Source organism: Macrobrachium rosenbergii, chromosome 45 (assembly GCF_040412425.1).
Source record: "Macrobrachium rosenbergii isolate ZJJX-2024 chromosome 45, ASM4041242v1, whole genome shotgun sequence".
Lineage (NCBI taxonomy): Eukaryota > Metazoa > Arthropoda > Malacostraca > Decapoda > Palaemonidae > Macrobrachium > Macrobrachium rosenbergii.
This window is the reverse complement of record NC_089785.1, coordinates 35,050,908-35,067,221: the sequence shown is the minus strand read 5'-3', so window position 1 is coordinate 35,067,221 and position 16,314 is coordinate 35,050,908. Positions and strand designations below refer to the sequence as shown.

Sequence of the window (16,314 nt, the reverse complement as noted above, 5' to 3'; positions counted from 1 at the left end):
GTATTTGAATATGAATACGTATTAAAGGTCTCCCGTCGTGTCTGTTACAAATGGAGGCACCTTTTGGAAAATAGCCTCGTCACTCATTTTGAGTTTATATTGTGAAGAGAACCCAGCTATTTGACGGAAAATCTCTATTCACGTTGCGATAATAGGCCTTTTGTGCGCTCGGACGCAAAAAAGTATGGAAAACGGGAGTCCCAAAAATGTGAAGTCCAAGAAATGACAGATATTTTGGACGTCTTCTACTAAGATGCAGTGCCTGGGTGTTATGTCTGAAAGTTTTTATCACTATAATTTATAGGCGATAATGATATTTTGTTTGTAATTGCTTCTAGTTTGGACTTTCAGTATGCCGATGATGCAGCACTTGTGGGTGGTAGTAAGGTCTCCACTTATGAGAAATGAAGCTGCCCTCAGCCTCAGTCGGGACATGAACCGGATCAGGAAATGGTGTAATCGGCGGGGTATGAGGCTGAACGCCAGTAAACGACAACACTATTGATTGGGAGATCTCGTACAGATTTCATACCCCATCCTCCCCATCAGGTGGATGGAACTTTGCTGAATGAGTCTGAAGCTTTAACGATTATAGGTGTAACTTTTGACTCACATCTTACTTTTGAGAAACATCTCATGAAAGTTTCAGCAAATGCCGCACTAAAGTTAGGTATTGTTCCTAATGCCTCATATATTTATAACAGTGGTAAAATCAATGGAACCTGTTTTAGGTCATTTTTACTTCTTTTTCTGGAATACTGTTCTCCGGTATGGATGTCTGCCTCTTCCAGAGATTTATCTCTCTTAGATAGAGTGATTCGTGGTGGTAGGTTTCTGTTTCCTGATATTAGCAGTTATGACTTCGACCATCGACGGATGGTCTCTTGTTTGTCACTTTTTCGTAAGTTGTGTTTCAACAGAGATCTTTCACATTCACAATTGATCCCTGATCCTCTTCATCTGTCGAGAGCAACCAGATTGGCTGAACAGCAGCACCAATATGCAATAAATGTGCCTCGCTGTCGAACTTCTCAGTTCCAGAGGTCCTTTATTCCTCGCACCGCTGGACTGTGGGACAGCCTCCCAGAGGAGGTCGTGCAATTGGAACTTCAGAAGTTCAAGGGAAAATGCAGTGCATTACTACCCTTATAGCCTACTATTCCTCTTGCATTTTGATACATTTGTATCTATTTATCTATTTATTATATTTATTCTTTTTTAGTAAGTGAAGTGATATCTCTTCTTTCTGTATTTCCCTTTACTTCCTCTTACTTCTTCCTAATGAACACCTTAATATTCTTTGGAAGCTTGAATTTCGTGTCAGTGGCCCCTGTGGCTTGTTCCATATGACTAGGTTTCATCTACTGAATTATAAATTATTATTATTATTATTATTATTATTATTATTATTATTATTATTATTATTATTATTATTATTATTATTATTATTATTATTATTATTATTACCATATATCGGGAAAGAATCGTTTATAGTAATTTTAGTAAATATCGAAATTGCACTGTAGCTTTCTTTCCAGCCAGTCTGTCAAGATTCTTCTCTGTCTCACCTATGATGTCATACCATATTTCTCCTGTTGTCGTCGTAAATGGTGCAGTTTCCCAGTCGTTTCGGTTTAGAAATGTATATACATCACGCGCATAGCAATACTGATAAGTTTATGCCATTGAATAGATGTACTGTACTTTACAGTGATAGAAGTTATGATTATGCGAAGGAAAAAATCTTTGTGAAAATGACGCTTGAATGTATGGGAGCCCATATTTAAGCGCGTTCCTGCGTACTAGATGAGCAAATATTGCTCTCTCTCTCTCTCTCTCTCTCTCTCTCTCTCTCTCTCTCTCTCTCTATATATATATATATATATATATATATATATATATATATATATATATATATATATATATATATATATATATATATATATATATATATATATACATTTGGCCAGGTAAACGGTTGGGAATATACCAAACTCTTTCTTTGTTTTATTATTAAAGTCTGTTGAACAGTCCAACTCTTTCTTAACGTACCTTCTTTTGACAGAATACATAAGTAGAAAGGTATCAGCCTGTCCAACAAGACCTTTGGCCTGCTATGATATTTTTCTTTACCCAACTGGGCAAAATACCCTCAACGATACATATTCATTCGTAACAATTAAATTTGCAAACATAACGAGAGTATTTCATTCTGCACATTATTAGTATACCCTGAAATATGACAGCATTACCGAAGATATTAATTTAGAACTCTTGCATACAAAGCGTCCTTTGGGTCCGTCACAGAAAAATTGAAACAAAAACGAAATGAACAAAGTTGGTTGTGAGAACACCAGCTCTTTCCCTCATTCATTATGGAACTCGAATGCTAATGAAGAACTGGTTCCGGCGATTGAATGACATTTCGATTGACAGATATAGCTCCTTTAAATTATTCACTATTATTGTATGTTCAGCCGATTAGCCATCTATGATCGCTGTTTCTGTACCTGTTAACGTTTCTGCAATGTCGTCGGTCCGTTTCATAGCTGGAATAAGGCTGTATATTAAAATGGCCATTTGCATATTTAGATTATTGCCAAAATGCTGCAAATAACGCTGAATAATTATTTGGGAACGCGAAACCCAGAATTAGTTCCTTGTACAGTAATATAATGTAAAGGTCAGAGTTCTAAATTATTCAGAGGGGCCTTTTGGGAGCGTGGTCCGGTTTGGAACGCTCCCCAGTGGAACATTTTTTATTTCGAATTGTGCATCACACTCCAAGTAAGCAATTTCTTTTATTGTTATTATTATTATTATTATTATTATTATTATTATTATTATTATTATTATTATTATTATTATTATTAACCCAGAACCCATTGCGTTTTGGTCTTGAGTGCAGGTCAAGGCATCTTTATGGCAACTGGATAACAATTGTTGGTTTAGATTACCCTTGTGAGGACCTCCGGTCTCTGACACACCAACAAAGACCGAATAACAGTGGCTACAGTACCAGGGAGTTATGTCGTCAGGCGGACGGAAAAGGGGTTAGTGTTGTTGAACTAATCGAGGATCCTGATGAAGACTAGGCATCAAGGGTTAATCTGAGGTCAACTGTCTAATCTGCACCTCCAGCAATTCCGGTATTTTAATAATAATAATAATAATAATAATAATAATAATAATAATAATAATAATAATAATAATCAATAAGTAAATAAATAATAATAATAATAATGATAATAGTCAATCAAGTTGTGCCCTGTGAAAATGTTTCACTGTCCATTAGTGAATCCTTCTTGAACATAAATGTACAAACATTTTGGTAAACAATTGGAAGTACGGCCTTTATAAGAGAGAGGATATATTAATTTGTATACATAATCTCATCCTACTTTTTATTTGTCAGTTGTGATGCAATGATTGCTTTGCATAAATGTCTGTAGCTCTGTTAATTTTATGAAGTCTAAAGTAAAATAAATATGGAGAACGAAATGTGGGAAGAGTAGATAAACTATGAACAACTACAAAACATAATTTTATAAACACTGATTTGTTCCCTCTAAAGAAATAAAAGAGAAAAGCTCTTCAGGAGACACCAGTGGAACGCATCTAATCAGCATTAGCGATAAAACCACTGTTCAGGGAAGAATCACAATGCTCTTTGCAAAGGAACGATCTTAGATGGCGCTCTCGGGGAAAAGACCGTTGCAAGAGAATCTTTCAGAGAGAGAGAGAGAGAGAGAGAGAAGGAATATGTGATGAATTTCTTAACTAAATACTTGGGCAATTAATGAGAGTGTTTGTTTTTATTAGGTAAATATAATTAGAATAATTTCTTATATTGGTATATTTAGGAAGGTGCCCTCTTGTAAACACATTTCATTGAATATTATGCCTTCTTCAGCAAAGTTTAATTTGTAAAGATTCCTTTTTGTGTAGGGAGCAGATCACGTTATCTATTACATGATCTTTCCCTATACTTAAAAAGGAATCATAAAAAACAAATGAATCTTCTTTGATGCAGCCATAACGTTTCCTGAAACATGGAATTATTTCTTCAACTGTGATGTGATCTCCTTAACATACGGACCAAAGTCAGTCCCAGTAATAATGAGAAAAGGGAAAAAGCAAATGAATCGTGTCTAAGAAGTTCTCTCGATGACGGAATCCGATGTAAACGGATCAAGAAAGCCAACAAAAGAGTTGAGTATTAAACCCCATACGTCTCTCTCTCTCTCTCTCTCTCTCTCTCTCTCTCTCTCTCTCTCTCTCTCTCTCTCTCTCTCTCTCTCTCTGTGTGGTTGAACGTCAGTTGCGTTATTAAAGAAGCCTTTAGCCAGTCCACAGAAAATGTAGGTCTATAAACAAAAGGATTATTTTCTTTTCAGTGTAAACTGGTGTCAAGGAATTGGTAAATATATGTGTTGCTGTAGAAGAAGTGAACATTTATTAAACTGTATTACAGTTATTTGCTGCAACTTACTAATTCAAGTAATAAAATCTCTAGTTGTATAATAAGAACTTTTGTATAAATCAAGTTTTCAGAAGTAATATGTTATATTTACTTGACCAATGTGTATTTTTCTTACTTGGTGGGACCCTGTCAAATTCTTAGAGGTAGTTGCAGGTATTATTAATCACTGATTATGTGCAAAATATACATAAATAAATCCCTGTATTCGAGTCATTGTTTCTATTAAAAAGTTTCCACTTCAACCATTTGTCCTGTTTTTATGTAACACAGGAATAATTTGGGAATTTTAATCCTTTCCCTCTAAGAAACACATATCTTACCTTTAAAGGGTCTAAAGGTATGGCGTTCTATTTAGCAGTCTTAGGTACCTTTTATCCGGTCAGGGTCGATCTAGGATGTAGATCCTTGTTGACAGAGTGATGTCCTATGGTAATGACCCTCTCTTGGGAGAATGCTTTTGATAATAAATAACACCCCTTAAATGTCTCTCGTAATTCAGCCTCCTTTATGATTTTTATTTTTCTTAATTTATAAAGTTCAGCCTGAGAGAAGCGTCTTTTCCACTTACAGTTTGGTTGCTGCAACAATTTCTCCTTCGGCGACTTTTTCTCCATTGCTCTTATATCTGAACTGGGCGCCTATACAATGCGTATGGGGACTGTCATTGTAATACAGTGTGGCTGCGACACTGTTGACCCCATGATGACTGAAGGTTTTCTTAAGTTCGGATAATCTCGTTAGGTAAAGTTTCCCTTAAATAAGGTTTAATATAATCATTTCGGTGATTACGTTTATTCCTGAGTGCTCCCCAATGTTGGAATCCTCAGGTTCGAATTGACGAAAATACGCAGTATGAAGTAAGAAACTCAGATTGATTGACCAATTAGAACAAGTTCATCCATCGACTCGGAATTTACCCTCTATGTTATTATATTCCCATAAAGGGGAAAAATACATCAAATCCTCTCGCACAACAGCACACACAATCACACACCATTCAGGCAGACCTATAAATTCGTCTCTTAACTTTCAGCCAGGCAACTGCAGAAACATTTTGAGCATACAACATGTAGGTTGAATATTCATGAGAGCAAGTGGAAGCCTACTAGTCCGTCTGTGTCAAGTCTGATACTCCGAAGATTTATAATTACAGTTTTTACTTTTGCAAATGTAATCTGACGGATTATTTAAAATATAACTGTTTCCCAATATTGCTGTGTCCAGGTGGTATTGTGAAAGTTTGAAATGCATTAATTTTCCGGTAAAGTATAGCAGTGCGTATGATGTTGATGTGCTCTTGGAACTTTAAGAGATTTGTGATATCGTAAGTGGGAGATGGTGTAGCATTTTTAATTATGTTTTTAGGTCTCTTCACAAATATTTGAATTTTTTTAGTTTAAAATCATATGATGATGTATAATTCAAGATACAATAGTATTCAAACTTGTTTTGTTCATTGTTTTGGAACATTTTTCAAAGAAAATTGATAATTGTATTCTTGAATGACTTGTCAGAGGAAAACGGCTGTTTCTAAGTGGGCAACAAAAATCCAAGGTTTTAAATAACCCTTAACGAATAAAGTACGCCGAAACGCAACATAAGCAAGCATGAAGTATAAAACGCCACAGCTGTAGAGCCACTGGTGAAGAACATTCGCCATTAATGGAAGGAAAGGTCACCTGTGAGTGACCCTTTCACCCTGCCATCATCTGTCTCCCTTCACCTAACCTGGATGCGTGTAATGAGTCCTCCTCCCTCTGTGAAAGCCTTGGCCTGACCTAATCTCACCTAGTAGAGAATGTTGTAGCCTGATGGATTTTGGGGTGAGGGGGAGAGTGGTGATTCATATGCACCCCCCACCCCCTTCCCTTCCACCCACCTTTGAGAGCTCAAAGGCTGAGAGCCCGTGAGATATTTTTGGAAAATTCGGAAGCAATTTGCAAAGGGAAATATCAGTGTGTAAATGACTCATTAGTATCCACTTATCGTTGAAGTTTAAGGAAAAAAGTGCCAAAAATGGGCAGATCCAGAAATTTATAAAACAAAATTAGCGTCGCTTTTAACCATTTCTTTTGGTTTTTGCGAAAGAGGAGATTTGAGTGGAAATGACAAATAAAGCTTGGTAAGACTGCGATGTGAAAAATAACCAAAATAATTCTAAAGGACACACTGAGATATGGCAATGCTTTTTCATCCCTTTGGAAAATAGAAGAAGACCTTTATAATTCGACTGTTTGTGTATGTCTCTAACGCAGACACAATGAAGACGAGACACTGGCTGCAAAGGAGAAGCAGGAGTAGGACGCCTTCCTTCGTTGTGGCAACAATGCTGTTGCTTCGAAGTGGCCGTTTGAAGACTCGTTTGTGATGGATGTCGTCTCCTTCATCAATATTTTCAGTAAGGATATTTAGCTAAAAACTCTCTCTCTCTCTCTCTCTCTCTCTCTCTCTCTCTCTCTCTCTCTCTCTCTCTCTAAGATCTCCTTTGACATACTTATCTATGTGCTTTATAACGACACTAAACAGTAAACATTCAGTCTCATATTTTCAGTAAGGATATTTAGCAAAGGATGCTCTCTCTCTCTCTCTCTCTCTCTCTCTCTCTCTCTCTCTCTCTCTCTCTCTCTCTCTCTCTCTCTCTCTCTCTCATCCCCTCCTTGCATTGTATACACGGAAAGAACTTTGAGGCAGCTTTCCTTTCCCCAAGAGTGTCACTCAAGAGGTCTCCTCTGAAAAGAGCTTTCGAAGTCTTTCTGAAATGCTGTATTATCGCTAATGCTGCTTGCATGCGCTCCTTTATTCTTCCTGTGAGACTTACAGCGAAGTCTCTCTCTCTCTCTCTCTCTCTCTTTCTCAGGTTCGAAATTCCACTCCAGTTTTCGTTTTCTTGATTTTTGCTTAATGTAGACGAAGCGGTGCATGAAATAAAGAAGCAGAATTTATTCAAAAGTTAAATGCACTCTTCTGATTGCGTTTTGTATAAAGACAGTGTATTTACACACTCTAGAAAATACTTGTGTGCCTGGGTGTATACACAGGTAAATTTACACTTCGGAGATCTAAGACGTGTGTGCCTGGGTGTATACACAGATAAATTTACACTTCGGAGACCTTTGGTGTGTGAGCCTTGGAGTATACAGGTCATTTTACACTGCAGAGATCATACACGCTCCAATATTGATTATGTTACGCATAATATCTTTTAACATTTCTGTTCCTATAATCACATAAATTGTCTAGACAAGTGAAACACACAAGCACTGTCAGCATCACACTGTGAGGTCACACAACCCTTGCCAGCCACTTGGCGTCTGACGAAGATTTACATGGTTGGCTTTCTTGATCCGTTTACATCGGATTCCGTCATCGAGAGAACTTCTTAGACACGATTCATTTGCTTTTTCCCTTTTCTCATTATTACTGGGACTGACTTTGGTCCGTATGTTAAGGAGATCACATCACAGTTGAAGAAATAATTCCATGTTTCAGGAAACGTTATGGCTGCATCAAAGAAGATTCATTTGTTTTTTATGATTCCTTTTTAAGTATAGGGAAAGATCATGTAATAGATAACGTGATCTGCTCCCTACACAGAAAGGAATCTTTACAAATTAAACTTTGCTGAAGAAGGCATAATATTCAATGAAATGTGTTTACAAGAGGGCACCTTCCTAAATATACCAATATAAGAAATTATTCTAATTATATTTACCTAATAAAAACTAACACTCTCATTAATTGCCCAAGTATTTAGTTAAGAAATTCATTACATATTCCTTCTCTTCTCTCTCTCTCTCTCTCTCTCTCTCTCTCTCTCTCTCTCTCTCTCTCTCTCTCTCTCTCTCTCTCTCTGAAAGATTCTCTTGCAACGGTCTTTTCCCCGAGAGCGCCATCTAAGATCGTTCCTTTGCAAAGAGCATTGTGATTCTTCCCTGAACAGTGGTTTTATCGCTAATGCTGATTAGATGCGTTCCACTGGTGTCTCCTGAAGAGCTTTTCTCTTTTATTTCTTTAGAGGGAACAAATCAGTGTTTATAAAATTATGTTTTGTAGTTGTTCATAGTTTATCTGCTCTTCCCACATTTCGTTCTCCATATTTATTTTACTTTAGATTTCATAAAATTAACAGAGCTACAGACATTTATGCAAAGCAAGCATTGCATCACAACTGACAAATAAAAAGTAGGATGAGATTATGAATACAAATTAATATATCCTCTCTCTTATAAAGGCCGTACTTCCAATTGTTTACCAAAATGTTTGTACATTTATGTTCAAGAAGGATTCACTAATGAACAATGAAACATTTTCACAGTGCACAACTTAATTGACTATTATCATTATTATTATTATTATTTATTTACTTATTGATTATTATTATTATTATTATTATTATTATTATTATTATTATTATTATTATTATTATTATTATTATTATTATTATTATTATTATTATTATTATTATTATTATTATTATTATTATTAAATACCGGAATTGCTGGAGGGTGCAGATTAGACAGTTGACCTCAGATTAACCCTTGATGCCTAGTCTTCACCAGGATCCTCGATTAGTTCAACAACACTAACCCCTTTTCCGTCCGCATGACGACATAACTCCCTGGTACTGTAGCCACTGTTATTCGGTCTTTGTTGGTGTGTCAGAGACCGGAGGTCCTCACAAGGGTAATCTAAACCAACAATTGTTATCCAGTTGCCATAAAGATGCCTTGACCTGCACTCAAGACCAAAACGCAATGGGTTCTGGGTTGTTAATAATAATAATAATAATAATAATAATAATAATAATAATAATAATAATAATAATAATAATAAAAGAAATTGCTTACTTGAAGTGTGATGCACAATTCGAAATAAAAAATGTTCCACTGGGGAGCGTTCCAAACCGACCACGCTCCCAAAAGGCCCTCTGAATAATTTAGAACTCTGACCTTTACATTATATTACTGTACAAGGAACTAATTCTGGGTTTCGCGTTCCCAAATAATTATTCAGCGTTATTTGCAGCATTTTGGCAATAATCTAAATATGCAAATGGCCATTTTAATATACAGCCTTATTCCAGCTATGAAACGGACCGACGTATTGCTACTCATTAGGGTCAAACGAGCGACAACACATAATGACTTCAGTCAATTACAGAAAATTATAAATTACCAGATTCGTTTAGAGAATTCATGAACCTTTCTCTACTTAAAGAAAGTACTGCGTTGTGTTATAAAGATTTCCATAAAAGGACATACCATATTATATTATGTTTTACTCATAAATTATTACTTACTAATTTATATGATGTTATTGACGCAATTGCCGGGTTTGGATTATGATAGGCACGGGTAAACCACGATACCACTAATATATATATTCAATTTACTCAGTCCTGGAATCCCACGCGTAGATATGCATATCCCAAGCGACGTATCCCGATCAAGGCAAATCAAATATATGATACTTATCCAAACTTCGGCTGATTCATCCATCTACTTCATTAAGCGCTGGGAAGGAACGACATGTTTAATCCAATCGAAGCGAAATTCTGTTCACTAAATCCTCCGGCTTCCTAACCACACATTACAAAGTTGAGGAACGAACTGACTGTGGTCCGCGTGTCCACCTCTCACTATGAAAATAATTCGTTCGCTCTCTCACCCATACCCACGACTTTGGCCTCGTCCGCTCACGATAAGAGTCAACAACAAGACGAACTAAGCCACCAAAACAACACGAACCGAACGAAACTATCAAACAATTTACATCGCATTGTTAACCAATTATACAAACTATTCGCAAGACAATATTCTTTGGTAACAACGCTTATTACAACTAAATATAAATTAAACATTCATTTGTACACAAACCTGCACATCTCCACTTGACACCACGCGATATAAAAGAACACTTTCCATATACAACATAAACATATTCAATAACAATTGATTTTCCATGTCGTTATTGTAAGTAACGACATATTCCCCACCACGAAAAATTATAATACACTATTTACAACAGTCCCTTTTGAATCAAATCCTTTCTAGTTTCTGCAGCCACCCGAGCAGCCCTCCTGGATGGTCGTGTACTCACTTCAGGAATTTTGGCAGGATCAGGAGTCTCAACTTCTTGCCACAACTCTAACGGATACAATTTCACAATAGGACGCATGATCTGGCCATGGGAGGTTTTGAGGGTAGCTACTCTAACTACATTGTCAGACCCCACATGCACCTGAATCACCTGACCCAACTTCCATTTGTTTCTTGGCCCTTCATCATGTACAAGGACGACATCTCCTATTTTGGGCCAAGAATTATGTTGGACTCCAATTCGATGAGTTTCTCTTAAAGAAACCAAATATTCATGTTCCCATCTTTTCCATAATTGATCGCACAATTTGGATATGTAAAGGAATCTCTTTTCGACAATTTCAGTTTTACTATACAATGGATCTTCAGATACCTCCTCCCAATTAATTGTTTCCTTGGGAAAGGATCTTAATTTTCTACCCAAGATCAGATGATTAGGTGTTAAAATCTCCTTCTGATCAAGGTCCCCCGATGTGTAGCTTAGTGGCCTGTCATTTATGATAGATTCCAATTCCACCAAAATGCAGGATAATTCCTCATAACTGAGAAGAGCTCGACCGACCACCTTCTTCATACAGGTCTTCAATAGTCCGATCAGTCTCTCCCAGATTGCACCAAACCAAGGTGCTCTTGCTGGTATAAATTTCCACTTACACTCGATGTTCTCCAGATGTTTTTGAAAAAGGGGGCTATCTGCCATTGTTTTCAGATATTCAGATGCTGCTACGAAAGTAGTGGCATTGTCACTTAGCATTAGTGAAGGAAAGCCTTTACGGCTGCTAAACTTCCGGAAGGCCATGAGGAATGAGTCAGCGGACTGATTTCTGACTACTTCCAGATGTATACCCCTGGTGATCGGGCATGTGAATAGTATGACATACACCTTTTCCGGAATTTGCTTCCCTTCTTTTATCCATAACGCCCCGGTGTAATCTACTCCCGTAACACTAAAAGGTTGTTTCCGTTGTACACGGAATTCCGGCAATGGGGGTGTTATATTAGTTCTATATGGTTTTCCTTGAACTTTCTTACAGATCACACAATGATGTAACACGCTCTTGACCAGTTGTCGCAGCTGTGGAATCCAGAACTCCTGTCTTACACTAGCTACAGTAGCGTTCACCCCCATGTGTGCTTGCATCACATGATGTCGTCTTATTATTAACTTACTCAGAGCACAACCCTTTGGCAGTAAGGTAGGAAATTTGACTTCTTCAGGCAGTGTTGCGTGTTCCAACCTGCCTCTACATCTCATTACATTATTATCCAAAAACAAATTCAACTGGCGAATTAATGTCAATTTTTGGTTTGTTACCTCCCTCTTCAGGGCTTTATACTCTTCTGGAAAGTACTCTCTCTGCACGAGAACAATTGTTTTAACCTTTGCTTCTTGTAACTCTTCCAGAGTCAAACCACCAGTTTTTCTGTCATTGGTTGATAGTTTGCAATTCTTTATAAAGCGCATTATCCAAGCTATGGTCTTAAAGACTTTGTCAGCTCTGCTGAATCTTTCCCAATCCAGCAGACGTGTTTCATCTATGTCCCCTACAACGTTGACTACAATGTCCTGTTCACCCTGCATATGTGTACTCCCCACCCATGACCTATCGATTGGCAGAGTGTGATTTTTTAACCAAGGGGGTCCCTCCCACCAATAGGAGTTTTTTGCTAACACTTCAGCCCTCATTCCCCGTGTCAACCAATCACTGGGATTTTCAGATGAGGGTACGTAAGATAGGATTGACCCCGGAATCAAAGAGTTAATCTCAATTACTCTGTTTCTCACAAACACAGGCAGAACATTACTGGATACAATCCAGCTAAGGGCGACTTTACTGTCTGACCAGACATATAATTGTTTAAACTCCTTTTCATCAAAAGAGTCAATAATAAATTTGGCTATTCTTGCTCCTAGCAACAATGCCATTAATTCCAATTTCGGAATTGTTAATTCCTTAATGGGCGCCACTCTACCCTTTGCCATAATTATATTAGAGTTTTCACCATTTGCTCTATAGGCCACACAACCATATGAAGTTTTGCTAGCATCGCAGAATATGTGCAAGTTATCAACAGTTCCCAGGCTAGCACTCCTAGGAAAAGATATTTCAAGACACTTCTCTAAGTCCTTGCGTAATTCAGTCCATTCCTCTTGTAGCGGGTTCATGAGTTGTTCGTCCCAATCCAGATGTTCCTTCCACAATTTCTGTAAAAATATCCTCGCTTTCATAGTAACAGGGAGAAGCAATCCCAATGGATCGTATATTTGGGCAATGGTACTGAGAATTTCTCTCTTTGTTTGACTTGTTTTATTAATATGAGTTGGATTGATAGTTAAGACGTCTTTAATTTTATCCCAATTTAATCCCAATACTTTATGAATTGGTTTTGTTTGGCTTCAATATGATAAGCAGCAGCAATAGTTTGTATAGACTCGCTATTGCTAACCCACTCCTTCAAATATAAGTGAGCTTGAGCAAAAATTTTGTTGGCATTAAAGTATAAATCCATCAACTCAGATTCACTATTAGTCGTAAATTGCAAATTATCTACATACAGACCTCTCTTCATTTTTTCCACTACATCCACTGTATTGGACCGGGGTAACCACGAGACCACAGTGGTTAAGTGATGCTTGATGGTTGCATTTAGAAGAAAAGGTGAACATGTAGCTCCAAATAATACTACTCTAAATCTGTATACTATTAGTTTACTATTGGGATCTGTCGGATTTTCCAACCATAAAAAACGCGTATAATTGCGATCTTCTTCACGCAACTGAATCATTAAAAATGCCTTCTCAATGTCACTTATACAAGCAAAGGTTTTAGTTCTAAATTGCAGCAGGACTCTGAGCAGATCAGCCGTTACGTGTGGTCCAGTCCATAGACAATCATTCAGGCTTAATCCATTTTTACCTTGTTTTGATGAGCAATCAAACACTATTCTTATTGGAGTAGTGGCACTATCTCTAAGCACTCCATGATGTGCCAAGTAATGACAATCCACATCAGATTTATTATAGATCACCCTCTCAATGAATCCTCTATCTTCTTGCTCTTGCAAGATTTTCTGATAATGTTCCAAGTAATCCACATCCTTCTGAAACTTGATGCTCTGCTGTCGAAGTCTGCTCATGGCTAATCCAAAATTTGTCATCAATCTGAATCTATTGGTTTTCCATGGCAACGCCACAATATACTGTTTATCAATTTCAGAATAGGTAATAGTGCTCTCAAAGTCCTTTAAGACCCTCTGGTCTTGTTCTCGCAACTCACTGCAATCTATTCCCAATCTGTCCAAACTCCACAACGCGTCCAGATCAGTCTTGGGATTTTCATTATTAGTAGCTTCAATTTCTTCAGTTTGTACAGCTAGCTTCAAAACAGTCACATGAGTCTCCCTAGTGGGGGGAGCACTACATGTGCCGGTCACCACATAACCGAATATGGTCGGCAGCAATATTAAATTTCTAACCCTTTTGAACCCTGGATGCAAAATATTGTAAACATTATCAACCCCTATTAACAATTCAATAGTTGATTGATTTTCAACAGGCAAATCGAAATCTTTATCAGCCAAGCTGATCTTAGTTTTACATAACGACCTCAAACTTCTCTTAACGTCGAATTTCTTCGCATATTCTGGCAGCTCATCCACCACTATGCAGTCCATTATTATCAATTCACCTTTATGCGGTATGGCGACGCTTATCATCTCGTATTCATGAACAGGTTTACTAGTTAGATAACCTCTCAAGGCTATCTTTTCAACTCCTTTGGACCTATATTGCAATCTCTCTAGAGCTGATCTTTTAATGAACGTTCTCTCGGCGCAAGTATCCAACAGCCCTCTTAGTCGTACCATGCGACCTTTCTTCCCTTTCAAGGGAATTGTTGCTGTTGGTAATATGGATCGCTTACCCAACTTATTTGTTTTGTCCTGTTCATTTACTGATAGCGTTCCCACTTGTACACCACTTGGTTTATTCTTGCTTTGTTTTCCTGTTTGGTCCCTATCACACAAGATGCGATGATGTCTCATCTTACAACCCTTATTGCAACTTGGTTTGTCACAGTCCACACTAAAATGCTTCTTAGAAGCGCACACAAAACACAACTGCAAAGCTCTGATGCGATTCAGCCTTTCATTTCTTGTTGCGTAAGTTTTGCACTGTGTCCACCAATGTTCATTATCACAAAGAGCACATCTTCTGGATTGCTGATGACTGGACTTATTCACATTTCCTTTGTTTTTTGGTCTAACAGCTTGGGATTGATTTACTGTGAAGGTAGATATTGACGACAGAGTTTCAGATTTATTCACATCAGTTGAAACAAAAGTTCTTAAATTGCTAATTTCCTCTTCTAGGTATTTCTTAAAGGTGTCTAATACCAACCAATCGTCTCCACACCTACGCTTCACAGTCTCACTGACGCTTTTAGGCAATTTGGTATAGAGCAAAATAGTATAAAGCTCATTTAATTCCAGCTTTTCACTTTCAAGCGATCTTATTGAGCATTCAAAATTAGCTCTGAAAGTTTGCAGTGATTCAGAACTGGCAGCAGGAGACTCCATTTCCAGCAATCTTCTCACCAGAACATGCTTAATTTCATCTCTCTTCCCATAAGTAGATAGGAGAAGAGCTACAGCTTGTGGATAATTGGCAGCCTCAAATTTAAATCCCGAGATTAATTTCGAAGCTTCTCCTGTGAGCAAACTTCTTAGATATGAAAACTTCTGAATTGGTTCCAAGTCTTTCTGCTGGTGTATTGACACATTGTATAGTTCCCAGAAGGAATTCCATTCTAATATATCTCCAGAGAAATGCGGAAGATCCAGTTTGGGCAATCTAATACTGGCTTTAGGTAGTGGTGGTGGTTGCATTAGCGGATCGAATGGAGAAGTTATTAATTTCAAAATGCTAGTAATGGAGCTATTGAGTTTGCTGATACGTGTACGAACGTCTCTTGCATATTCAGCTTGATTTACCATTTCATCAGACATTTCTTCTACTGTAACTGAATCCAAAATTTGTTCATCCAAAGCAAGAACTTTCTTCAAATTATCTTCAATAGAATCCCTAAGGGAAGTTATAGCATCAATGTCTCCCGAATCGATCACTCCAGTCATCTTCCCAAGAAACCGTGTGATAACGGATTTATAACCGCCACGTCTACGCATCAATGACTCCATTGTGACAAGACTAAACTCAGAAAATACAAATACAATATAATATATTCACAATTTCAATAATTAATAAATATGCATCCAACTATAATAACTGGTTCAAAAGTTAAATTCGCAAAATTTCACAAAGGTGACTCATCACCCAATAATTTTCTCCCAAATTAAACAATCAATGAAAAGGAGAAATTTTATTATACGTGTGTAGTGGGATGTGCAGGCCCTGTACCATACTTAACCCAGCTCCTAATCTGAAGGGGAAGGACGGGGTAACCACGATCCTACTCACCTTCTACTGCCCTTTACTTTTCACATATTTACTTGACTCAACGCAAATACGTTGAGCCAAGGCCCTATAACTTTTATGATGAAAATGAATCCCATCTCTTGCTAAATCACATTCTGTTAATAGAGTAGGGATCACCCTAACTCTTGTATCTCGCTTTAATTTTTGTTTAAACAGTTTTTTCTCTTTTGATAGTTTTCGGCAGAGGTTCTAGATGGTGTTTTACGTATTTCTATTAACATAACAAAAACCTCTGAGTT

At 37.4% G+C, this 16,314-nt stretch overlaps 2 protein-coding genes across 2 annotated transcripts; both read right to left on the bottom strand.

The window, feature by feature from the left end:
- Positions 1-10,501: 10,501 nt before the first annotated feature.
- On the bottom strand, positions 10,502-12,811 carry LOC136830009 (uncharacterized). Its single transcript, XM_067089186.1, has one exon. The coding sequence runs from the start codon at positions 12,809-12,811 to the stop codon at positions 10,502-10,504; it is 2,310 nt and encodes a 769-aa protein (XP_066945287.1).
- A 131-nt stretch (positions 12,812-12,942) lies between these two features.
- On the bottom strand, positions 12,943-15,777 carry LOC136830008 (uncharacterized). Its single transcript, XM_067089185.1, has one exon. The coding sequence runs from the start codon at positions 15,775-15,777 to the stop codon at positions 12,943-12,945; it is 2,835 nt and encodes a 944-aa protein (XP_066945286.1).
- Positions 15,778-16,314: the final 537 nt, after the last annotated feature.